The 23,553-nt window shown below is 37.7% G+C and overlaps 5 protein-coding genes across 16 annotated transcripts in view; 3 read left to right on the forward strand and 2 right to left on the reverse strand.

Annotated features, from left to right (window-relative positions):
* The window catches only part of hnrnpk (heterogeneous nuclear ribonucleoprotein K), a 66,510-nt gene extending 63,193 nt beyond the window's left edge, over positions 1-3,317 (forward strand). For 7 of the 9 annotated variants that reach the window (XM_077223823.1, XM_077223820.1, XM_077223822.1 and 4 more), the window contains 5 exons: positions 852-893; positions 1,349-1,384; positions 2,025-2,086; positions 2,159-2,328; positions 2,417-3,317. In XM_077223823.1, the coding sequence (XP_077079938.1) occupies positions 852-893; positions 1,349-1,384; positions 2,025-2,086; positions 2,159-2,328; positions 2,417-2,447 (341 nt within the window). In that variant the 3' untranslated portion in view covers positions 2,448-3,317. The remainder of the gene's footprint in view (positions 1-851; positions 894-1,348; positions 1,385-2,024; positions 2,087-2,158; positions 2,329-2,416) is intronic. The other 2 variants (XM_077223824.1, XM_077223828.1) reach the window with 1 other exon arrangement.
* naa35 (N-alpha-acetyltransferase 35, NatC auxiliary subunit) overlaps positions 1-23,553 on the reverse strand; it is a 287,987-nt gene that overhangs the window by 141,693 nt on the left and 122,741 nt on the right. The window lies entirely within an intron of this gene.
* Positions 1-23,553, reverse strand: part of rmi1 (RMI1, RecQ mediated genome instability 1, homolog (S. cerevisiae)) — a 362,517-nt gene that overhangs the window by 13,102 nt on the left and 325,862 nt on the right. The window lies entirely within an intron of this gene.
* On the forward strand, positions 3,989-11,396 carry qng1 (Q-nucleotide N-glycosylase 1). Of its 4 annotated transcripts, none has more exons than XM_077223836.1 (6): positions 4,005-4,180; positions 4,417-4,509; positions 5,674-6,016; positions 8,012-8,268; positions 10,030-10,225; positions 10,433-11,396. In XM_077223836.1, the coding sequence occupies exons 3-6, from the start codon at positions 5,680-5,682 to the stop codon at positions 10,660-10,662; spliced, it is 1,020 nt and encodes a 339-aa protein (XP_077079951.1). In that variant the 5' UTR covers positions 4,005-4,180; positions 4,417-4,509; positions 5,674-5,679; the 3' UTR covers positions 10,663-11,396. The 4 variants fall into 4 exon arrangements, with proteins under 4 accessions (XP_077079954.1, XP_077079951.1, XP_077079952.1 ...); XM_077223837.1 differs by having other exon boundaries at positions 4,420-4,509; XM_077223838.1 differs by lacking the exon at positions 4,005-4,180 and adding an exon at positions 4,223-4,282 and having other exon boundaries at positions 4,420-4,509.
* gkap1 (G kinase anchoring protein 1) lies at positions 11,778-22,372 on the forward strand. The gene is made up of 12 exons (XM_077223833.1): positions 11,778-11,905; positions 12,663-12,897; positions 13,185-13,343; positions 13,434-13,511; positions 17,966-18,089; positions 18,179-18,207; positions 19,632-19,775; positions 19,932-20,018; positions 21,524-21,587; positions 21,671-21,741; positions 21,827-21,904; positions 22,024-22,372. Exons 1-12 carry the CDS (start codon positions 11,799-11,801, stop codon positions 22,063-22,065), a joined length of 1,218 nt encoding a protein of 405 aa, XP_077079948.1. The 5' UTR covers positions 11,778-11,798; the 3' UTR covers positions 22,066-22,372.

Consider the following 23,553-nt stretch of genomic DNA (forward strand, 5'->3'; position numbering starts at 1 on the left):
ATGTTTCACCCTTTGTCACCTTTCAGTCTCACCAAAGTCTTTGAAATGTTTTATAAACTATCTGACTAACTTGTTCTGGCTGAGTACTGCATGTGTGAAGCAACTAACCACTATTTTATATGTTGCATGCAGTATAGGGGACGGTTTATCTAAAATATAAATAAAATAAAAAATAAGGTGACTTGATATGGGGAGGCTAGATGGAAGGGGATATCATATTTTTATGCTTTTCCTTTCTCTCACCAAAAAAACACGCATTCTATTACTAAAGTATGATGCTAGTTTTTCCCTTGAGAAACTTGCATTCCCTTAGAAACTGACATTCTCCCACGACATATTTCCATCACAGAAGTTTCTTGGGTATGGGAACATGTTTTTTTTTAAGTGAATGTGAAAGCATTGAGATGTATAGTATCTATGTATTTTATATTGGATATATTAAAAAATTAATATTAAAAAAAAAAATTATACCATCATCACCATGTGGTTTTAGGGGCTCTGTAGATTTTATTCAAGTAAACCGGGACACTTTTTGACATTCTAGACTATCAAAAGTGTGGCCCAATTTACATATCTTACTATACAGGGGTGGTTTTTGATAATGCAGTGGGGCTGCCATTTACTTTAAATAAAAATATATTTTTTTATATATGTAAAAATGTCTTATTAAATATAATGATTCGATATAAAATGAAATAACAAAAATAAACATTAAACTTTCACTGTGTGTTCAATATTTAAGCTCACTGTTTGGTTGTTAAGAATAAACCACCAGCTTATCTCCATAATTTTGCTGCATATAGTTACTGTAGGCTACAAAGTTTTAAACATGGATAAATGGTTATCAACAGGGTCGCTGAAAAGGACAAATGCAGAAGTTTCTCCGTCTACAAGTAAGGATAAATCTGCAGCAACGCCTGACATCAAAAATACTAAAAATATAGCTGAACGAAGAAAATACCGTAGCTACTACCTAGCGCTAGTCTTCACATGTGTAGGAGCGGAGAACAAGCAGAAATTAAGATTTACATTTATTTAGCTTATTTTAGTTTTACTTTATTGTACCGGAATAGGCTTAAAGTCAAGCCTGATCTCTGTTTGAAACATTTTTCTCTTTAGCCCGACATACAGTGCAGTACATTTATGCAGTGTTGAGCAATGTTAATTTCTGGAACGCAATGGCCAATCAGAGGTGTTTAAGTTAGTCAGAATCCACTAACCTTTCAAAACACCAGAGTTTTTCATTTCCGTTAAAATTCTTGCAGTGGGTCGTGAGTTGGAAAAGGCTGGGAACCACTGCTGTCCAGTAAAGATTATTTACTTTTTCTTTTTGTGTTTCTCAAATCAGACAATAATTCATCTTGGGATTCCTCCTATCAATCTGGTAAGTACAGCACCCTGTTATAATAAGATAGGGACACACCAAACCCATGGCAAAGAACAAGCCGACTGGCGTCAGGGCAAAAACACTGCACAGGATAGGCACCTGCGTGAGAGGACACGACTCTCCCATACCAGCTTGTGGAAGTAGTCTGCATTCGAAAAAGGGAAACTGGAAGAGTCAGAACTGTGGAAATACAAAGCAAGCAGCAATTTGCCAGTTTACACCAGTATCAGTCACTACAGACGGATTTGTGAAGCTTCGACGTCTTGATTCCACAAAGTTCCATGTTGTTGTTATTAAAATAATCCACAGTTCAAATGAGAAGAAATGACAAGAATGGCAATGTTTGCTTTAGTCATGTTTTCTCGTTTGCTAATTCGCTAAGCTGAACAGCCAATCAGAGTGATCGCTCTCACCTACAAGATCTGCCGCTGATTTGACATGCAGAATTGGGCGTAAAACCACAAGCGTTGTCCGACTAGAGCCAACGGTGCTGAACACTGAAAAAAAAAAAACGCAGACTAACGGTCAAAAACGAGACGACATTGGCCGACCATCGGCTTGGTGTGTCCCAGGCTATAGAGGCCATATATTCATAAATCTCCCATTATGATACACATCCCTCTCTCCTTATGCCCAGGTGGAAGGAGTAGTTACAGCGAAGGGCCCGTGATCACCACACAAGTGACTATTCCTAAAGATGTGAGTAAATCACTCCTGCAACGATACGATTTACACATGAATTGTGTATTTGACTCCTGCTGTGATTCTCAGCTGGCCGGATCGATCATCGGTAAAGGGGGTCAGAGGATCAAGCAGATCCGTCACGAGTCTGGAGCGTCTATCAAAATCGACGAGCCCCTACAGGGTTCAGAGGACCGCATCATCACCATCACAGGAACCCAAGACCAGATCCAGAACGCTCAGTACCTGCTACAGAACAGGTATGTTAGAGATTGAGTGATCACGTCACAGTGGACTGAAGCATTATGTTGCTGACTGATCTTCTCTCCTGCTCTCTCTGTTCTTCAGCGCTCTACACCTCTTGGGACGCCAGAACTAACCAGCCCTTCTCAGGATATCCATCCAACTGCAGCTGAGGTCCTCGTCACCGCGTGATGGCCTGACATCCCTGTCTGCCACCTTTATAGGAATCCCTCATAGAATCATACGAGCCCGAGCCCTGTGGTTGTCCTTGATTGTGGATTTTGTGGGATTGTTCTTTCTTTTGGTTGTTTTTATATTCATTTTATACGGGCCAACTGTCGCTTCTCAGAAATCTTGGATGAGCAGATAGCTGCTTTTCAACAGGACATTGTCATTGTATTTTCCCTTTTGGAGTGAAGGTTTTATGGGTAAGGAAAACGTTCCACTATTCCAAAAGCTTGATCCAGAATGTACGCAAACCCACCGCCTGTTTTTTTTTATTTTATTACTCCTCTGAGTGTTCTAACTGCATTTGATAGGAAATAAAATGTAAATATCCAATGATTACTATGGACATGAATATATCCTTTACACTGTTTCATTCGTGTGATGTTTTCCTCAGAAATACAGATATTTTCACCAGGTACTGAAGGCTTGCAGTACTTTTTTTTGTATGTCTTTTCTCCTGTCTGTTGCTGGGTTTTTAAAATCTAGTGTTTAAAAAAGAAAAGTACTCTACCTCTGGAATTTTTTGTAGGTGTGCCATCCTAAAAGGCTAGCAATCATCATATGTGTTTTTCTTTTTATAAGAAAAGAAAACACAAGTGAATTTGAAGTTTTAGACTATATTTGTGTCCGAGCAGGATGGTAATTCTCACTCTCCCTTTCTTTGTTTTATTTTTCTTATCTTTATTTTTTTACTCAAATTTTCTCAAGTTCTTCAACCAGGCACATTTGTAGAGTTTGTCATTTGTCTGAAATAATAAAGGAATTGCCATTTTTTTCAGTGTGGTTTGATTATTAATCTCTGTCAGTACAGTTAATGTCCAATTCCTTCTAAAACATTAAAATGATCATGCCTGGACAAACATAAAAAAAAAAAAAAATATCAAAGTGTGTGTGCATTTTCAGAAATCCATATGAGACTTTGATTTACAGACTACTGGCATGTACTGAATTCTAAAAAAATATGTAACTGGCTGTTTTATTTTAATATGTTGTATATTACATTTATTTTAAAATATTTATTAACATTTTTTGCATATGTGCCTAATATGTAGTTATAGTAAGTTAACTCAACTATTTAAACCTAGTGCAGTACATTTCTAATTTTGTCCTGTTATTCCATTTTCTCTTAACATTCATTCAAGCATTGCAAAACACTTTTGCACTTTGGTTCACAGTAATCTTGTTGGCTTCACACCTTGTTTGTGATAAGTTTAGATATTGTTTTACAAAGTTGTGTAATTATATGGATTTATATAGCCCAAGCTCAAGGACGGTACACAATAACAGTAAGGAAATAACAGTCAATTACACATTGTACAAAAACTACTCTGTGTACATGGCAAACTAAATTTGATAAGGTTAAATGACCTGGTTTGCGATGTTTTATAGCAACCCAAAATAATATGTTTGCGCATTTTTGCGCATCTATAATCCGCTTGAAGCCAGACAAAATCCGCATGATGTTGCTGCCTTCACGTGCTATCGCAACTAGCGTACGAGTTTCCTAGTTAAAAAAAAAGGACATGAACGCCCTCTCAAGTCAACATTTGAGTGCGATGAGCTCGTAACCACGACTTCAAGTGGGAACTGGGAAGAAACTGATAGCACGTGAAGACACGAGTTTTAGCATTAAAACAAGAGGTAAGAAGTAGCTTGGCCAACACGGAAATTAAAAGCTACAGCGGGTTTATTTCCAAATTCAAATTGTTACTATGTGCAATAGGTTTATTTGCGAGGAGAAACGTCAGTAAATCTGCAGTAACGTTAAATAAACAGCATTATGTACTTTAATGTGTATTATGTAAATGTACCAAGAGTCATTCTCACACAGACCCTCCTTCTCTCTCAGCAATACTGTAACGGTAATTATATTCCAGCAGGTTTGAAAATTCAAGTTAGATATTGCTCGATTACACGATTTAAAATGACGTTAATTTGAGTGGCGACGATTTTTGGACACGGGCTTTTCAGTAAGTACAATTTAGGCACATGAGACTAAATGCAAGTTTCTAGAAATTTTTAGAATTATTATAAATATTACAATTGTTGGAAAATTTTCATAAAATAAGGATTGAGACATCTGCAACATCTAAAAGAATGATTAAATTGCTAATGGTTTAATTTTTTAATACAACGATGGGATAGCATAGCATAACGTTAGGCTATACTACTCATACTTTCCTGTATGCATGGAATATTCAAATGACCTGTGCATTAAAGGAATAGTTCACCCAAACATGAAAATTGTCATCATTTACTCACTCTCGAGTTGTTCCGAGTTTCTTTCTTCTGCTGAACACAAAAGAAGATATTTCGAAGAAGAATGTTGGGCACCCAATGACTTCCATGGTATTTTTTTCCCTTCTTGACAAAAGTCAAGTCAAGTCACCTTTATTTATATATAGTGCTTTTACAATACAGATTGTTTCAAATCAGCTTTACAGGGATAAACAGGAAAATTATGATAGCTGGAAACAGTTCAATTCTGCATTGAAGCAGCCCTAAAAAAGACAATAGTGTCATTATTCAGTGTTGATTCAGTTCAGTTCAATAACTGTGTAAAGTTCATCAATTATGAAATGAGTTAGATTCAGCTATAAGCAGCATCTGAATTACTTAATCAGATTCCAAAAATTCCAAATACTTGTAATTAGACTATATAATATTTTAAAATACTTGTATTCAGACTACAGTTACTTTTTTAATTTTGAAATTTAATTACTAAACAGCTTTGTATTAAATTCACAAACCACCTGCAGTTCCATCACAAACCCCAGTCTGGGAAACCCTGGCATAAAGAAATGTTTAGTGCACTTCATATTGTTGATAACAAAAAATGTTGTCATATAATTTAGAATCAGTAACAAACTACAATTTGTAATCTAGAAGTAATCCATCCAGCACTGGCTATAAGCAGCTCTACACAAGACAATAGTGTTGTTATTCAGTTCGAGTCAGTTCAATGTTGATTCAATTAAGTTCAATAACAGTGTCAATTATGAAACAATGTTGAATCGGCTATAAAGCAGCTCTGCAGAAGTACAGTGGTGTCATCATCCACCACAATTCCGTGCAGCTTTAAGTATTCAGTTGTGAACATAGCCAGAGTCTCAAAATGTTTCTTCCCTAAGCAGAAAACAATGGAGGAGCCACTGTCCCCTCGAGAGTCTGGTCAGTTTGTGGCCGAGCGGAGTCGAGATGTGTTCGTGGATGAAGATGGTGTTAAACGTGTGGCGCAGATGATTTATGAGCTCCGTGAAAGTGAAGAATTTACTGCCAGCGGCTGGAAAAAGATGAATCCTCTCGCACCTTCACCAGACTCAGATGATGCCATACACTGGGTGTTTGTGACAGACACCATGAACTTTTCCTTCTGGCCTGAGAAGGAGGAGGAACAGTGTGAGGTCACGTGTAGGGGAAACACCTACCGAGGATACATGTCTCTCTGTGCTGCTGTGACCAGGGCTATGGATGAAGGTGACTGTATATGTACACTATATTGCCAAAAGTATTGGGAGACCCCTCCAAATCATTGAATTCAGGTGTTCCAATCCTTTCCATGGCCACAGTTGTGTAAAATCAAGAACCTAGGCATGCACACGCTTCTATAAACATTTATGAAAGAATGGGTCGCTCTCGGGAGCTCAGTGAATTCAAGCGTGGTACTGTGATAGGTTTCCACCTGTGCAATTAGTCTATTCGTGAAATTTCCACGGTCAACTCTTAGTTGTATTATAACAAAGTGGAAGCAATTGGGAACAACAGCAACTCAGCCACGAAGTGGTAGGCCACATAAAATCACAGAGCGGGGTCAGCGTATGCTGAGGCACACAGTGTGTCAATAGCTGCAGACCTCCAAACTTCGTGTGTCCTTCAGATTAGCTCAAGAACAGTGTGTAGAGAGCTTCATGGAATGGGTTTCCATGGCCGAACAGCTGCATCCAAGCCTAACATCACCAAGTGCAACAAAAGCTTTGGATGCAGTGGAGTAAAGCACGCCGCCACTGGACTCTAGAGCAGTGAAGACATATACTCTGGAGTGATGAATCACGCTAATCTTTCTGGCAATCCGATGGACGAGTCTGGGTTTGGGGTACTTCCATGACTGCATTGTGCCAAGTGTAAAGTTTGGTGGAGGGGGGATTATGGTGTGGGGTTGTTTTTCAGGGGTTGGGCTTGGCCCCTTACCAGTGCACAAAGCAAGGTCCATGTATGACTCGCACATGTATGAGCGAGTTTGGTGTGGAGGAACTTGACTGGCCTGCACAGAGTCCTGACCTCAACCCATAGAACACTTTTAGGATGAATTAGAGCTGTTTTTCAATGTCAAGGATACTTCCTAGGCAGGACTGGTCCTTCCAAGTCATTTCCATCAGAGGCTAGGCGAGGCTCCTCATTAGCATTCGGAGAACACGTAAATGGAACAGGCAAGTGAATAGTGAAATATAAGTAAATAGCGAGTGCGTCATTACGTCAGTGGAAAGGTCGCTTTTGGCGCGGCAAAAATTCAAAAAGATCAAAAAGTTGTGATGATGTACACTACCGTTCAAAGGTTTGGGGTCAGTACGATTTTAAATGCTTTTAAAAGAATTCTCTTCTGCTAACCATGTTAAATTACTTTGTACAACTTAACTAGTTATTTATAAAAGAAATGCCGGTGACGGCAACCAAGCTAACAATTGTTAAATGACAGGTCCGGTTCAGTTAGCCATCAATAACGTAATTTGTATATATTTGTTGTAATATCAATACGGTAGTAATTTGTACTGGCATTTAAACGTTAAACTTTACTTATATGTACTACGGTTTTAACAAATGTATGGTAACGTAAATATACTTAAGTTACATTTGAAAGCATATTGCCCCGTTATTGCTGACGTCCGACATGTTTTATTATTTGAACAAGATAGCAAAACCGCGCACATAGGATTGTGGGTGATTTGAGAGCGCGAAGGCTACACATATGCATCCTTTCCTGTGTATGGAATAGTTTCCGAAGGAAGGACTCAGTCCTTGGTTGAAATTCCGAGGATCCTCGACATTGGAACAGTCCTTCGATGGATGTCGATGACGTAGCATCCTCGAAATTCCGGCTTCCGAGGATCCTTCCTTGACATTGAGAAACAGCTTGTGAGCCAGGCCTTCTCGTCCAACATCAGTGCCTCACCTCACAAATGTGCATCTAGAAGAATGGTCAAAAATTCCCATAAACACACACCTAAACCTTGTGGAAAGCCTTACCAGAAGAGTTGAAGCTGTTATAGCAGCAAACGGTGGGCCAACTCCATATTAAACCCTACGGATTAAGAATGAGATGTCATTAAAGGTTATGTGCATGTAAAGGCAGACGTCCCAAAAATTTTGGCAATATAGTGTATCTCTCTGAATTTACATCCTTTTCATTTTATAAGAATACTTTTTATGGACTGTGAAATTTCAACTCTGATATGTGTATGTGATGTCTTTAATTAGGAGTGCCCATTACGAGCCCTGCCTACTTCTCTCAGATCAGTGAGGCCCAGCTGGCCAAGGTCCTGCGTTCAGACAGCGCTGCTAGCATGCCCATGCTGAAAGAGCGTCACCAGGCGCTAACAGAGGCCGGACGAGTGCTCATGGAGAATGGTGGATCCTTCCGGATGTTCATGAGTCATTGTGAGAATGATGCAGAGAGGATGGTGAAGTATATTGTCGAGAATATACCGTCATACAGAGATGAAGCCACGTATGAGGTAAAAATATTCACATCAAACATTTGAAATCAATAGAAAAATTTCAGTTTAGCCATTTAAAGCATGGCTTTTGAAGAACTTTAGTTAAACTTGCTTAGCTTTCACTTGCATGTTAGATGCCTTTTGAAAAGTAAGTGTATTGAAAGTGCACTTGTAGTGTACTTGTGTATTTAAGAAAAACTGTCCTTTCAAATATAATTTTAATGAAATAAAAATTAAGTGTTTTAAGTGTCCTTAAAGTACACTTTTCATAATATTTTGTTGTGCTTTAAAGAAGACCCCTTTTCAAAGTCTTGATTTTGTTTTTGCGGTCTACTAAGAATAGGTTTTCATGCTTAAAAGTTAAAAAAACAACTTCTTTTTCACATATTTTACATTGTTGCAGCTCCTCTCTTCCATGTCTGTCAGTGACGCTCTGGAGTGCGTTTCCCGAAAGCATCGTTATCCAACTATGATCGCAGTTTCCATTGAATTCTATTGGTAACAACGGAACTTGCGACCATAGTTGGCTTTGGGAAACGCACCCCTGTTTAGTTCCTGTCTCTATGAAACTCCTCTTTGCGTGAGTTTCAACACACTACTAACTAACTTAATCAGGCCTCTCCCCTTTTTTACTTATGCCTTGGGCTGGAATTATTTAAATGAGGAATACAGTTTAAGTAGAAATTACTCTACATTTAGTTTACTCAAATGATTGTCAGTACATTTGGCATTAGCCATATTTCAAAAACAATAGAAGTGGTTATGAAATGACAAAGTACTTAAGTCCTACTTTAAAAAAGCACTCTTAAGTTCAACTAATTCCATTTAATATAAATGTAAACTACATTTACAATAAATACATTTTCAATAAATTGCAAATAATATGCAATTAAGAGTCTGGAAATATTACATTTAGTCTTGTACTTAAGTATATTATTTTAAAGTGTTCCTTATGCTATTTTAAAGGCTCCTCTTTTTATTTTTAAGGTGTCCTAAAATAGGTTTACATTACATAAACCCAAGATCAAACAACACTTAATTTTTCTCATAATATACATTGCACATAGCCTCATTTCTGAAAATGGTTTGTTCGAAGATTCAGTCTCTCTAACCCCTCCCTTCTGAGAGCGGCTCTACTCTGATTGGTCAGATGGCCCAGTCTGTTGTGATTGGTCCATCGCTTACAGCACATGTCGGAAATGAAACGGCCATTACCATATCTGAATTTCAGCTCTGGATCTTCCTCAGCGCTTGATACACTGATACGAACAGTAACAATGGTGTTGGCTTTACCGTATCAATGTCGTCATCCTTTTGAAGTGCAGCAAACAGCATCTTCTCAACATGTCGACAACACAAAGCAAACGTTTCCAGGCCTCAGCCACAACTACAGTGTTTGATCAAATAAAAATTCAAAGTAGATTAATAGTTTGTGGGCAGCCAATAAAGACCATAGGCTGGTATTATGCAAATGTTACAAATACGGGAAGTAAGAATTGAATTACTGACGACTCGTTTCGGCAGTTCAGAATCGGTTCTTTCTTTTTGGAGAAAATAACTTTATTTGTCGTTCACTTTGATTTTTAAGACGTTGCAGACCTTATACATTCACAGACAGCTATAATCCGCTTTATGAAAGCTAATACCTGAAAAGAAACATAATAGGGGAACTATAATAAAGTATATTATTTGTGTAATAAGCGCTCAAATTTTCCAAAGTGTACTTTTTCACAAGGCGTACCACGTCATGACATATGCAATATTTTGTTTATATTGTAGGGTAAGAGGATCTCGTTTTACAAGAGGGCTCAAATCCTTGTGGCGGACGTGTGGGGCATCATGGAGGCCCGAGGGGAGGGGCACATCCCGAACCTTGACTACCTGACCATGTTTGCTGACTACAGGGTACCACAAGGCCTCGTGCACCTTGGGGCTTTACGCTACTCTGACGCCCTAATGAAGACACTGAAAAACGGTTTGTTGTGCCTTTATTTTAGATGTCCTATTTATTTAGTATGGAGATTTTTTGTCAAACCTTTGTTCAGTTTGAAAGACGTGATTATGAGTGAATTTCACAAAAATATCTTTAGGGTTGCTTAGGCAGGTTTAGTGAGATGAATCCTTACATGATAGACAGATACTGTTGGCAGTATTGTTGTAGTGATGATTAGTTGTTTCACAGGTGAATTGTTGAGCTCGGGTGAGAGGCGAGAGGTGGAGATCAGGGGATGCTCCATCTGGTGTGTGGAGAGAATCCGGCACCATCTTTGGAGGCTTGTGGAGGAGAGAGATGGGAAGAGCTGTCACATCAACTCTGCTCTTATTGATTTTTACCTGTGGCCATATGCTAAAAAACACCACAAAGAAATGGCACATATTCCAATACATCACACTCGCTGCATCTACTATTGACAGCACCATCACATTAGCACAAAACACATTTCACGTTTTTTGTATCATTCTGTTTATACCTTGAAATAAAGTTATGAAAAGGAGGTGATTTACATTTGGTATAAATCCCTTTGTTAACAAGAGAATTGAGAGGAAACAGTCATTATATATCAACACAACAGTCAAAACTACATTTCCAACAAGAAGTTAGAATTGAGTAACGTAGATTAAACATTACTGTCATCAGAATAACCATGTTGAGAACCTCAGAGCAATACACAATAACGTCGCTTTATTCCTGAATGAATCATTGTTTTGAAAGAATCTGGTGATTGAATAATTCAACAACTCACTCAAAACTGTTCCATTACTTATATCTTGTAATGGAGTTCTTAACAAAAGTTTGTGAGGAACATGTTCATAATCGGACCAATCAGTGCCAGAGTAAGCGTAAGCCGCTGCCTACATCTGTCCTATTACGGTTCTTTGGCATTTCTCCACAAACTTCACCTTCTTGACTGGGGCTTGAGGTTGCAAATTGATTACAGCAATGAAGGAGTGACACTAAAATAGATTTAATGTGAGTGACAGGTTGTGCCGCCCTTGCATCAGTGAAGAGATGTAAGAGATGTCGCTGCAGAGGGGAAGTTATGTTTATTAAAGATTATGAGGGCACATTAATAAAAAATAAAAAAGAGGGTGGAAATCTGCACAGATGAAAAGCCCTAATTTATAATAAATACTGTAGTATTTCAGCTTGGCTGGTGACGGTGTTTCTGGGTCTGGAATCTTTTTTGAGGTTTTGACTTCTTTTGTTATTTAATTTGGATGTTTAAAAGTTACCCTGTGTCATTATTCAGGCTTAAATTATTTTCGAGTTGGCGTTGTCACGTGATATGCATGGTTTTTCTCATCGTTGATTAGACACACTTTTTTCCACAGTAATTTGTGATTACAGGATACAACATGTATTAAATAATTCTATAGATTGCTGCGGCAGGTATTATGTCAGGCCTATGTTTTAGGATACAAATATCTTCAGTGACAAACAATCCTGATATTTGAACGCGTTTTAAAGCAGATTGTGCTCGCTGAGCCTTAGAGCGCCATCTGGAGTTAGTACTACTATATCAACGGTTATTAACATTTTCCACTCAATGCCAGGTAGCATTGAAGCTTTTGTGTCCGTTCAGGCCGCCATACACACGTCTGTGTTTGCAGTTTACAGCACGAAGCCGAAGATACCGACAGTCCTTTTAACCAGGTGAAAGTTTGTTTAGTTCATTTTAACGGCGCCTCCTCTCAAAAGTCCGGCAGGTTTAAGTTACACAAGACATGTTAAACTGGATGAAACATGTTCAGGAAAAATGAGGGGCTCGTTTGTTACTTGTGTTCAGCACTGGCGAGCTAAAAAAAGTCTAAGCTAGCGACATTTTAGGTGTCAAGTGATGTAATAACCAAATCGGCAGTCTATCTAGCAGTTCATTTTAAATAGACTAATATATATATAACAACGAATAAATATCGAGCGCTATAACGTTATTCACGAATCCAGCACCATTACTACGCCTTCTAACGTTAATTGATAAGTGCTATAACTGTGCAGCAAACAGATTTATGTTTTTCAATGAGCAATACAGATTAGATATAGTTTTGTGTATTTGAGTGTATTATATTAACAGGTTCATATATTGTGCGTAAAGAGTTATCCTCAGTGTGTACATTGCACTGATTCTTGAATGCTATTAATGATATTTCAAATTCGAAATTGCTTTATTGGCATAATTGTAGATCATATTGCAAAAGCTTGGAATATATGACACAATAATAAAAAAGACATCAAAATAATAGAAGAAAATATTATAACTTAACTTAAGCTTAAAATAAACAGTGTTACAAATAAGAACATGATGTAATGATATATCAATGTTTTTCTGTCTTGGTCCCAGAGACCAGCAGCACTGCACTGAACTGTCTCACACTAATATACAGGCATCATGTGTTGGTTGTCCCGTTGGCAGGTTCAGGATGGCATCAACAGTGATCTCAGTGCCCACCACGGCGTCACGCTTCGCTCTGCTGCAGGTCGACTCGGATTCGGACACGGATTCGGATGCAGGAAAGCCAAAGGCAGGTCGTGGAGCAGGGAAGCCTCGCTCGGGGAAATCTCCCAACGGGAAGATCAACCAAAATACAGACAAAAAGAAAGAGAAGAGAAGACGAAAGAAGGAACAGCAGCAGAGTGAAGCCAATGAGGTCTATCTATCTATCTATCTATCTATCTATCTATCTATCTATCTATCTGTCCATCTGTTTTTCTATATATATGTCTGTCCATTTGTCTTGTCTGTCTGTCTGTTTTTCTAAAAAGGCTGTTGGGCCCCATGTTTGTTTCTGAAAACAATGATGATGAGTCAGTGTTTTTACAATTTAATAACATCTCCTTATTTGTGAAGAGGGTGGTGTAGTGGGCATGTTTTGGGCTGAAGTCACCTTCAGCAAAATGTCTTCTTACAAAGAGTCTTTGTCGTCACACGCTGTAGCTCAGGAGTCTTGCCTTTAAGAAGATCCCTCAGAAGTGTACGGCACCTCCCTCCCTGACGCTGCAGGATTTAGCGAATGATTTGATCAGCCCGGCGGCTGTCCAGCGTGGCTCCAAGCCCCAGGAGAACTGGCAGGAGTGGAAACAGAGAGATGAACAGGTACACCTTTCTCACAAAAAAACAGAATTTGACTTTCCTACAGCCCATTTCTCTCTTTGCTTTATGCAAACATGTTCGTGTTTGTCACAGCTGACCAGTGACCTGTATGAGGCAGATCTGGAGAAGGCCTTGATGCTGAGTAAATTGGAATTTGAGGAACATAAAAAGGTACATTTATACTGACTCTAAAAATGTCATCTTGTGCAATCATCAACATAAAACTAATAACCAAGTCCAGCTTAGTCGAATACGAATCCAAAAGTCTGAGTCTAACTAAACAATTGTATTCCTTTAAAGGAACACGCCACCGTTTTTTGAAATGGGGATTATTCACCCTCTCCCCTACATTTAGATAGGTGGGCAAACACATTTTTGTCTAAATTAAAGGAGAAGAATTTGGAGTGCTGTCAGTACAGAGAACAACGACAAAAATCGGTGTTGCTTACACCGTGTTATCCTCTTTTTAAAATTTGCACCCTGTTGACTTAAATGGGGCAAGTTTTAAACCTGCTTTAAGCCTCTTAACATCCTTGATGTGTCATTACAAGTGCACAGCCATGTGCGTGATTTTATTCAGAGTGAACACAGTGAATCTGACTGCAGTAGATGTGAAAGACATGAATAAAAGTGATGTTAATTCAGCCAGCTCACATACCTGTATTTACTTCCTGTTTTCGGTCGAAGTCCACAGTAGTCGATTGTCGAGTGCACGCGCGCGATCATTGGTGTTCAAGATCTGATATTCTCAGAACACCACACAGCACCGTCATTGGCTGACAGCTGACAGTCTGAGTCTCCACTGTTGCTTAGTTACCAATGATCGCGCGCGCGCACTCGACAATCGTCTACTGTGACTACATTTAATAAAGTATAATGTCATTAATTACTCCAAAAATATAATACTTTCGTTCATCTTCAGAACACAAATGAAGATCTTTTTGTTGAAATCTGAGAGAATTCTGTCCCTCCATTGACAGCTACACACTTTCAAGGTTCAAAATGTTCATCATAAAGAGATCGTAAAACTAATCTGTATGAATTCAGCGGTAAGGTTGTGAACGTGGTTGGGAACCCCGTCTGTAGTGTAGTCTGTGATGTACTCATTAAACATCGGGGTCTGGTTGTCCTTTCTCTTCCGCTACGTAATTAAAGCTGGGACAGTGCATGAAGTGTCCAACATTCCACACTTATTATTATTTTATTTTTTGTTAAATAATATAATAAATAATCTTTCATGGATTTAAAGTGCATTTTTTCTTGTTGTAATTTGTCAGTGAACGCACTACTCACACTATTTATACTACAAAAGCTTAGAATAGTGCATAAGTATGTGAATTGGGACACAACTTTAATAAACTAGACACTCTGCGGGGGTCCTCTCTATGAGTCTTTTGATATCAAAATGAGTGGGGATGGACACAGTCATGCAAAACATGCAAAATTGACAAACTACTAACTAATTCAACTTTTATTCGCCATGTATACAGATACTAGGTATTTAATTTGGTCTTCTCCATGCAGGCAACACACAGTAAAACAGAAAGACAAGAAAACAAGGACAAAAACACAGTACAAGGACAAACAAAGACATTATCAGCAATAAGTTAATATGAATGTACAGACTGCAATGTATTCCAGGTTAAAAGTCATTTAGGAGGGCTATTGCTTGGGGGGGAAAAACTGTCGCGGTGGCGAGATGTTTTGGGCAAAATGCCGCTGTACTGCATTCCATAGGGGGAAGACTAAACAGACTATTGGCAGGATGAGAGGGGTCGGCCACAATCTTCACAGCTTTGTTAATGGACCTGGAACTATACAGGTCCATGATGGAGGGCAGGAGGCAGCCGATGATTCGCTCTGCTGCCCGGACGACTCTTTGTAGCCTGGCTTTTGCATTGGCTGACCAGACCGTGAGGGAGGATGTTAGCACACTCTTAATGACCACTCTGTAGAATTGTACCATAATGGGGGGATTGAGCAGTAGACCTTTCAGGCGGTGGAGGAAGAACAGGCGCTGCTGGTCTTTCTTCACTAGTTGGGAAATGTTATTGTCCCATTTGAGTGTGTTAGTGATGGTTGTGCCCAGGAACTTAAAGTGCTCTACCACAGTCACAGATGAGTTGTTAATGACCAGAGGAGGATGAATCGGGGGCTTTTTACGGAAGTCCACTATCATCTCCACTGTTTTATTGATGTTAAGCTCCAAGTTACTGATTGCACACCAGGACTGACTGACCTCTCTGCAGTAGGCTGACTCGTTGTTGGAGATGAGGCCTATTATGGTGGTGTCGTCCGCATATTTGATGGTTTTGACAGAAGGGTCTCTAGAGGTGCAGTCATTGGTGTACAGTGAAAATAGCAAGGGGGGCAGCACACAACCCTGGGGGGCACCGGTGTTGACTGTGAGGGGCTGTGAGAGATGTAGGCCCAGCCTGACATACTGAGTCCTGTTGGTGAGGAAGTCTGTAATCCATGAGCAGAGGAGGGGGTGAATGTTCAGATGGGACAGTTTGCTGTGGAGGAGGTGGGGGATGATGGTGTTTAAGGCAGAGATGTAATCCACAAACAGGAGTCTTGCGTAGGTGTTCCGATTGTCCAGGTGTCGTAGAATGAAGTGAAGTGCAATGTTGATAGCATCGTCAACTGAATGGTTGGGTCTATATGCAAATTGAAGGGGGTCCATGAGGCGGTCGGTAGAAACTTTGAGATAAGAGAGAACCAAGCGTTCAAATGCTTTCGTGACTACAGAGGTGAGGGCGACTGGTCTGTAGTCATTCAAGCAGGTGATCTTGGGCTTTTTCGGCACCAGAATGATGACAGCCGATTTTTGGGCTTCGAACCTAGTGCAGAACACATTGAACTTGTCAGGTAGATATGGGTCGGTGGAGGCTGGTGAGGGGTGCTTTTTGTTGGCCGTGGCAGATTGTAGGCCTTTCCAGACCGCTCTGATGTTCTTATCCCCGACCTGTTGCTCAATCCTGGCCTTACACAGCCTCTCAGCATAGTGAATGGCTTTGCTGAGTGCGTATTTGGCCTTGATGTAGGCAGCCTTGTCTCTACTCCTGTGGGCCGCCGCCTCCTTTTTCCTCCGTAGTCTTACTTCCTTATTGAATCCTGGCTTACTATTCCCATAAATGACAGTAAAATGTCTGGGAATGCAAAGTTCCTCACAGAAGTAAATGTAGGACAAGCATGTGTCTACATAATCATCAAAATTATTGCATGGCAATTTAATAGTTTCCCAGTCTGTAATATCACAGCAGGCCTGTAGTGTTTCCCTAGCAGCGGGTGACCATTTCTGTACAGCCCTCTTGATCGTTTTTTGTTTTTTGAGTAGAGAACGGTATGTGGGGATGAGTTTAATCACAGCATGATCGCCATTGCCTAGTGGCGCATGCGCACAAGCACGATATGCCTCTTTGATGGAAGAATAGCAATGATCTAGAGTCCGTTCTCCCCTGGTGGCACAGCGCACCAACTGATGGTATTTCGGAAGTTCAGATCTCAGATCAGTGTGGTTGAAATCACCCAAGACATACAGTGGAAGTATACAATAAAATATTCTATACAATCAAAGGCCTCCAAAGTTATCATCATGGTCAAAACTTTGAGGAAAAACCCTTTGCACTCAATCTTCTACATTTCTTCTGTTGTCTGGTTGATAGTTTATACGTTTTTAGCAAGTAAAAGTTTTTTTAATATATTTGTAAACACGTCCCCCTTCAGCTTGTGATATTTTAATGTGAAATCTTTACTGATTTTTAGTAAGTAAATGTAAAAATAACTTTTATATTATATAATTTTTTTATTATATAATCATGTTAAAATGTGAATATCAAATCTGATACAACAGGCTTTTGAGGAACATATTTGTTATATTTGTTATATAGTAATATTGCATTACATTAAATGCTTTGCCCTCTACAATAACAACTGCAGAACTTTGATCATAAAACTAAGCATTTAAATATCTTACTAAGACATATTATTGGCAGATATAGAGTGACAGCTAATAATTATATACATTTTATGTAAGTAGTCTGATATTATGTTAGAACGATTTAATTGATTTACATTTATAAGGTATCAGAATTTCTTTGCTTTACTTTTTGGCCATATAAATATCAGCAACTGCCTCAGAGTAAAAAAGTTTTATTCAGAGTATGAGCTTTGTATTCTCCTATATCATATTATATGAGCCATAAAAGACTGATGTTTCAGATATGATACTCATAAAACACATGCAATTATTTATTTATTTTCCGTCTATTATTTAATTTGTCAGGCCTTACAGGGTTAATGTTATACAATAGTTTGAGGAACAGAGTGAAATTGAAATTGTATTTAATGTAAGTGTATTGAGCACCAGCCCACACTGCCAAAACACCAGTCTCCTACATGTTCATTCTTGTGGACGTAGCTCTTTAAAATGTAGTGACAAGTGTAGCTACTCCCTCTTGTGGCCACAGTGGTATACGTATTAGAAGTGAAATGGTCAATAATATCTAAATATCTTGTATAATATAATTGCAATTGATTATGAAACTATTAATGGTAACTACTTATTTGATCATTTTCATCTTTTGCAAGATTCTTAATGTTTAATATTGTAATTTCTCAAGGATCCTGAAAAAACAGAGACTGCGTCACCGAAGACGAAGGCGGGAGGAAAGAAGGACAGGAAGAAGAATCAGCAGGGGAAGGACAAGCGAGTCACTGTATCTCTCAAAGACTTCCAGCATGAGGGTGAGAACGCCATATTCTTCTTCTCGAGAGAGACCGATCACTGTTGTATACTGCTGTGTGAGAGCGTTAACTCACTGTCTCTATTGCAGATCAGCCGAGTAAGAAGCCTGACAAAGAGGTGAGTGACTGTGTAGTTGGAGACGTCCCATACAAGCTTAGGGGAGAGTGTGTTACTCCGGTTCTGAAGCACGATGGAACTGAGGAGTAATTATATACCCTGAATCTAAAGTTTTAGATATTTGAAGCAAACACTTTTCGCAAATAAACACTTAATTCTTGGTGTAATTTAGATCAGGACTTTTTTACGAGGGTCTGGGACAACCAGAGGGCCACTAGTGGACTCCACAGAAAATATGAGAGAAAATGAATTTTACTGCATGTATTTTTAGGGCTGTCAAAGTTATGTGTTAACTTAAGATAGTAATTAAATATAATTAATGCATTAACAAAAACTGGTCATAAATGAGTAAAAAAAAAACAGTTTAGAAGTTTATAAATCTTATATTACTCGGAGTAGAAAAAGATGTTGTCAATTTAATACAAAATAAAGGTTCTCCAGATAATATTTTAATTAGAAATTAACTTTCTTTGACTTTGGTACAATGACGACATTAATTACTTAGAATTATTTATAATAGCTTAGTTTTGGAAAAATTTTGTCTACGTAATATCACACTTAATGTTTTTCTCATACAGTATACATCTTTTTTATTATTTATATGTAAGTGTAGTATTTATTCATATTTTTGAATGAGCTTTTATTTATATATTTTCAGTTTATTTAAATTGTAGTTTTATTTTATGTGCTTTTGTCATTTTTTAATATTTAAATTTAGTTTTAATAAAACTGAAAGTAAAATCATAAAAAATGTTAATTCAAGTAAAATAAACATGAACTGAAATACAATAAAAAAAGTTAAACTTTATTATCGCAGTTGGTTGCTAAAGCAAGATTTCTCATGTTCATTTAATGTAACTTGATGAACTAAATTGAAAAATTGAAATAAAAATTAATAAAACATTGTTTAAAATTACAAAAAACATTGACTAAATATATATATGTGTGTGTGTATATATATATATATATATATATATATATATATATATATATATATTATATAAACTATAATATTATCTCAATAATACAAAAATAACACTGGCTCTAATTTATTTTTATTTCAGTTTTAGCACATTTTGTACTTAAACACTTAATTTCAGTTTTTTTGCCAACGCAGTTTTTTAAGATTTTCATCTAATATTTGTTTAATTTTATTTTAGCTTTTTTTTCTTCTTCTTCAATCAATGACAAGGGTTTTTAATAGTTTTGGTACTATATAACAATAACAACACTGGTATAAATGTATTTATATTTGCAAATATACAGCTGTCTTAATATTTTATGATGTGGGTCCCTCGGAAGGGGATTGGGTTATTTGGGGGTGCTTGGTTTGAAAACTCTTCATGATTTCCACTTATGATAAATGATCATACAGTGTGTTATATGATATTAGTGAATACTGACTTCTTCCTGTTTTTTTTAAGCCTGTGAATCCTGCGCTGCGTGATGAGAAGTTTTTTAACCAGCTAGAGGATGATGTGAGCAAGATCGTCCAACGGGACAAACGCAGAGAGCAGTACAGCAACAGTGCCGGTCATGAGGTCAACACCTCCTCAGAGCAGGAGCAGGTATACTCACTCACTCACTCACTCAGTCTTTCACACACATAAAGAAAAAAAACCTGGAAAATGTGCAGAATTTGTAGTCAGATATATCATAATGTAGAATTTAGCTCAGTAGAACACCAAAACTGTTGTTCTTGTTTTCTTTCTCAAAACTCTCAGGATGTGAGAACTGAACAGTTAAAATATGAACTGGAAAAGAAAGACCTGGAAATTGGAAAGTTGAAAAAGACAATTTCACAATGGGAGGTAAGAAGTTCGGATGAGAGATGAAGTGTTGCACGATACTTATTCTCATTGGCATATTCGGATCTTAAAGAACATTTAAAACAATAAAAATGTGATTACATTTATATTGGCATCAATGGTATTTTTTATTGTTATTTTTAAATCTTGGTGTTTTTTTTGTCAAAATCTACTTTTTCTTTTAGCTGTGTCATATGTAAAATCATGATAAGGGTGCTGTTGTTCCTGAATATCAGCACAATTGCTGTTTCTTTCCTGAATTAATCTGTTTTTAAACAAGTCATTTAATCGCCCTATTCAGATGGGACTAGATTCATGCAGGACGCAAGAGAAATTTGTATTTTACATGCATTCTTTGTGTTTTTTTATTCCTTTCTGATTCTGCCAAGTCTGTGTAATTTTTACTGAGGTTGTGTGAGAAAAACAGAGCCAATGACCTGTTGTTTTTCGGCACACAACTGTCATCTGAGAAATCTCATAGCTTCCGAATGCGAATGTCTGTGATTGCCGATAGGGTTATACTAACTTTTTCTCCTGTTGTGTTTTTTAATTTTTAATTTTTTGACCTACCTGAGCTACCGTTTGCGCACCAATCGTTTGCATGCTTTCGTTTCATTTCAATATGGATGGTGTGTGACGTGTCAGGTACTTTTCCAAATTTCTCTGCTCACTTATGTTGGTTTATTATAAACAGCCACTTCTATAGCCTCATGATGAGTTTATTTAAATAGACATGTACGTCATACATGATGCAAGCAAGCACAGCACATGTCCTTCTGTAATCTAGAAAACACACACTCCCTCCTCTGTAATAAACACAGAGATGTTAGTCCCGTCCGAAATCGGTACATGAAATCACAGACGTTGGGTGATACGGATTGAAACTAGTCCAGTCTGAATAGGGCTAATGACCCAATGAAGAGAGTTACTTGCTTTGTTTGTGAATGAATGGTTGGATGAATGACTCAACGACTCGCTGTGACCCAAAGGTAGCTTTTGTTGATACTGATTTCATCTTGAATGGTAACAGCCTAAAGTGACGTATAATTGTAATAGATTTTGATTAAATTGAAGAATTTGACAAAATACGTCACTGATATATTTTAAAAGGTTAGAAAAAATTGGCAGAAAGTTAAAAAAAAAAAATCTGGGAAAACAAATATTGCACCTTTAATAAAAAAGTTTTTGAGAGTGCAGGACTCTTGTTGAACTGTGTTTAGTGATTAGCATAAATAATATGGCCTGCATTTGCCACACACGTACATTTTATTTAAATGTGAATTATATTAGTTGGCAGTAATAATTACCATTACAATACCCAAGACGTTCTGGGTAAATTAGCAATATTACGTTAGTAAATAACTGTTCTGAAGATTTTGATGTTCTGCTGTTTGTGAAATGTGTGTGTGGATTGTCTTTTTGACCAATGCTCAATGAACAACTGACGATTTCAGTGAGATTTAAGAGTATCTTTCTGTTTAATGATTAATTGCTGTCTTTTTTTTAAGGAAAGATACAAGGAAGTGAAGGCCAGAAACGGTCAGCTGCTTAAAATGCTTCAACAGGGAGAGAGTGAGTGCAGAACCGCAAACACACCTGACAGACTGAAATCAAGCATTTATTCTTGTTATTTATATAACGTTCTTTATATTCAGTGAAGGACAAAGCTGAAATTCTGCTGCAGGTGGAGGAGCTCATGAACATTAAAGAGGAGTTGTCCTCGCAGGTGCGTGCTGAACCCTACACTTTTTGCCTTAATCTTAGTGTTGTGATGTTTTGTGCGTACCAAAAAGTGTTACCCCCTTTTTAAGGTGACACAGTTACACACAGCTCTGGAGCAAGAGAGGTCAAAAGTGAAGGGCTTACAGTCAGAGCAGCCGAAACATCAGGTATGATGCGTCCAAACCTGCAATGACGGTCACGTTCTAGCTGATCGCGGTCAGTAACAAAAAAAAACATGACATCACTAATATTTTAATTTAAAATGTTTTTTTGTTTTTTTTTACAGGGGAACCGGAAGGGTAAAAAAGCATCAGAAGGGGATGTATGAAGATGCATGTTAAAGGACGGCTTGAATGTTCCACCTCCTTTGTCAAGCTGCTCATTTCTTTTAATATCTGTTCAAAACACCACATACACTCTTAACCAAAACTTCCACCATCATACAGGCATTTTGTATTTCTGCTTATTGCTGCATATTTCTGTTAGCCTGGTCACAGTAGCTTATGATAACAACAGAAGATGATTTTCTCTGGAATGGACGCTCATCTGTTCTACACTGTGGAATAAATCTACTTCTGTGCACTAACAATGGAAGACATACACTTGAATTCTTTTGAATAAAGATGTTCATCTTATTTTTCATATTGTGTTAGTTGTTTATGCATGAAACAATCTGTCCATGCTCACTAAGCATTGTTGTGTAATAATGCCTTCAGCCCATTTACTTCGCTCAATAAATCCGTAATGATCAGTGGGATATACTTTAAGACAATCACATAATACAAATTAAGAGGACATTCAAATTGACACATTTAATCACTGTACTTGTGATCTAATTTGATATATTTTATGTTTATATGTGTGCTTTGGATTATTAAGGTACATTGAAGTTATATTCTTTTTTGGAAATTGTTTATTGATATTTGTTTATATATATATTTAATATTTGTTTAAAAGCAAGATTCTGAAAGCATCTGTTTGACGGGGATCCTATATAAATGTATCCTAAATGGCCTATATTTATATTGTATATATATACTGTATAGTACAGGTAATAAGTAGGCTACATATTACATGTTTATTAGTCTTTTGCAAAATGTACTCATGGTGTTCATCAGTGTTGGGCATTTTTCAGTGACTTTCTGCGCTAGGAGGTGGTGACAAGTCTTAATGAATCTTTATATGTCTATGAATGAGTCATTGAATTATTCATTTGACTGTTTATGTCATATTCCATGTACTGCTTTTCACATGCAATATAGAAATGAGGCATACAGACTATATTACTAGAGTACATTTACATTTATGCATTTGGCAGACGATTTTATCCAAAGCGACTTGCATTGCATTTCCAATTCTCATCAGCTCTTGCATTCCCTGGGAATCGAACCCATGACCTTGGCGTTGCAAGCGCCAACGTTCTATTGTTTGAGCTACTCTAAAACCTGAGACTGTTCTATAGTAGGGTACAAACGGGCTAAAGGCACACCGGTGTAAAAAGCACATTTGTTTTTATTTTCCTCTAAACCACTAGATGGCACGAAAACTTGCCGCAGCACTAAAACGTCAAGATGCACGTGGAAATGTGTCTGATCATTGGTGCGTACTTTTACGGCAGAAATTCGATTCTTTGCTAATGATATAATATTTTGTCTTTTAAAATGTTGTAGATTTAAGTAGCAAATGATAATCGCTAAAATTCATTGACTTTATTTTGAGACAACGGTCTTGTTAATGATTTTAATTTTTTTTCAAGGTAATTAACAGTTTTTCAATAACGGAAGATTATGTAAAACGGTATTTTGGGTAAAAGGAG

This window comes from Siphateles boraxobius, unplaced genomic scaffold (genome assembly GCF_051911475.1).
Source record: "Siphateles boraxobius isolate OS27281-9 unplaced genomic scaffold, OSU_SipBor_1 9, whole genome shotgun sequence".
Taxonomy (NCBI): domain Eukaryota; kingdom Metazoa; phylum Chordata; class Actinopteri; order Cypriniformes; family Leuciscidae; genus Siphateles; species Siphateles boraxobius.

What these genes read in the sequence shown, in the direction of transcription:
- qng1 (XM_077223839.1), top strand. Translation starts at nt 5,680, where the DNA reads ATGGAGGAGCCACTGTCCCCTCGAGAGTCTGGTCAGTTTGTGGCCGAG. An exon ending in GACCAGGGCTATGGATGAAG is followed by an intron (nt 6,017 to 8,011) that starts GTGACTGTATAT and finishes GTCTTTAATTAG; the next exon opens with GAGTGCCCATTACGAGCCCT. An exon ending in AATGAAGACACTGAAAAACG is followed by an intron (nt 10,226 to 10,432) that starts GTTTGTTGTGCC and finishes GTTGTTTCACAG; the next exon opens with GTGAATTGTTGAGCTCGGGT.
- gkap1 (XM_077223833.1), top strand. Translation starts at nt 11,799, where the DNA reads ATGCCAGGTAGCATTGAAGCTTTTGTGTCCGTTCAGGCCGCCATACAC. An exon ending in CAAAGACTTCCAGCATGAGG is followed by an intron (nt 18,090 to 18,178) that starts GTGAGAACGCCA and finishes TCTCTATTGCAG; the next exon opens with ATCAGCCGAGTAAGAAGCCT. An exon ending in CCTCCTCAGAGCAGGAGCAG is followed by an intron (nt 19,776 to 19,931) that starts GTATACTCACTC and finishes CAAAACTCTCAG; the next exon opens with GATGTGAGAACTGAACAGTT.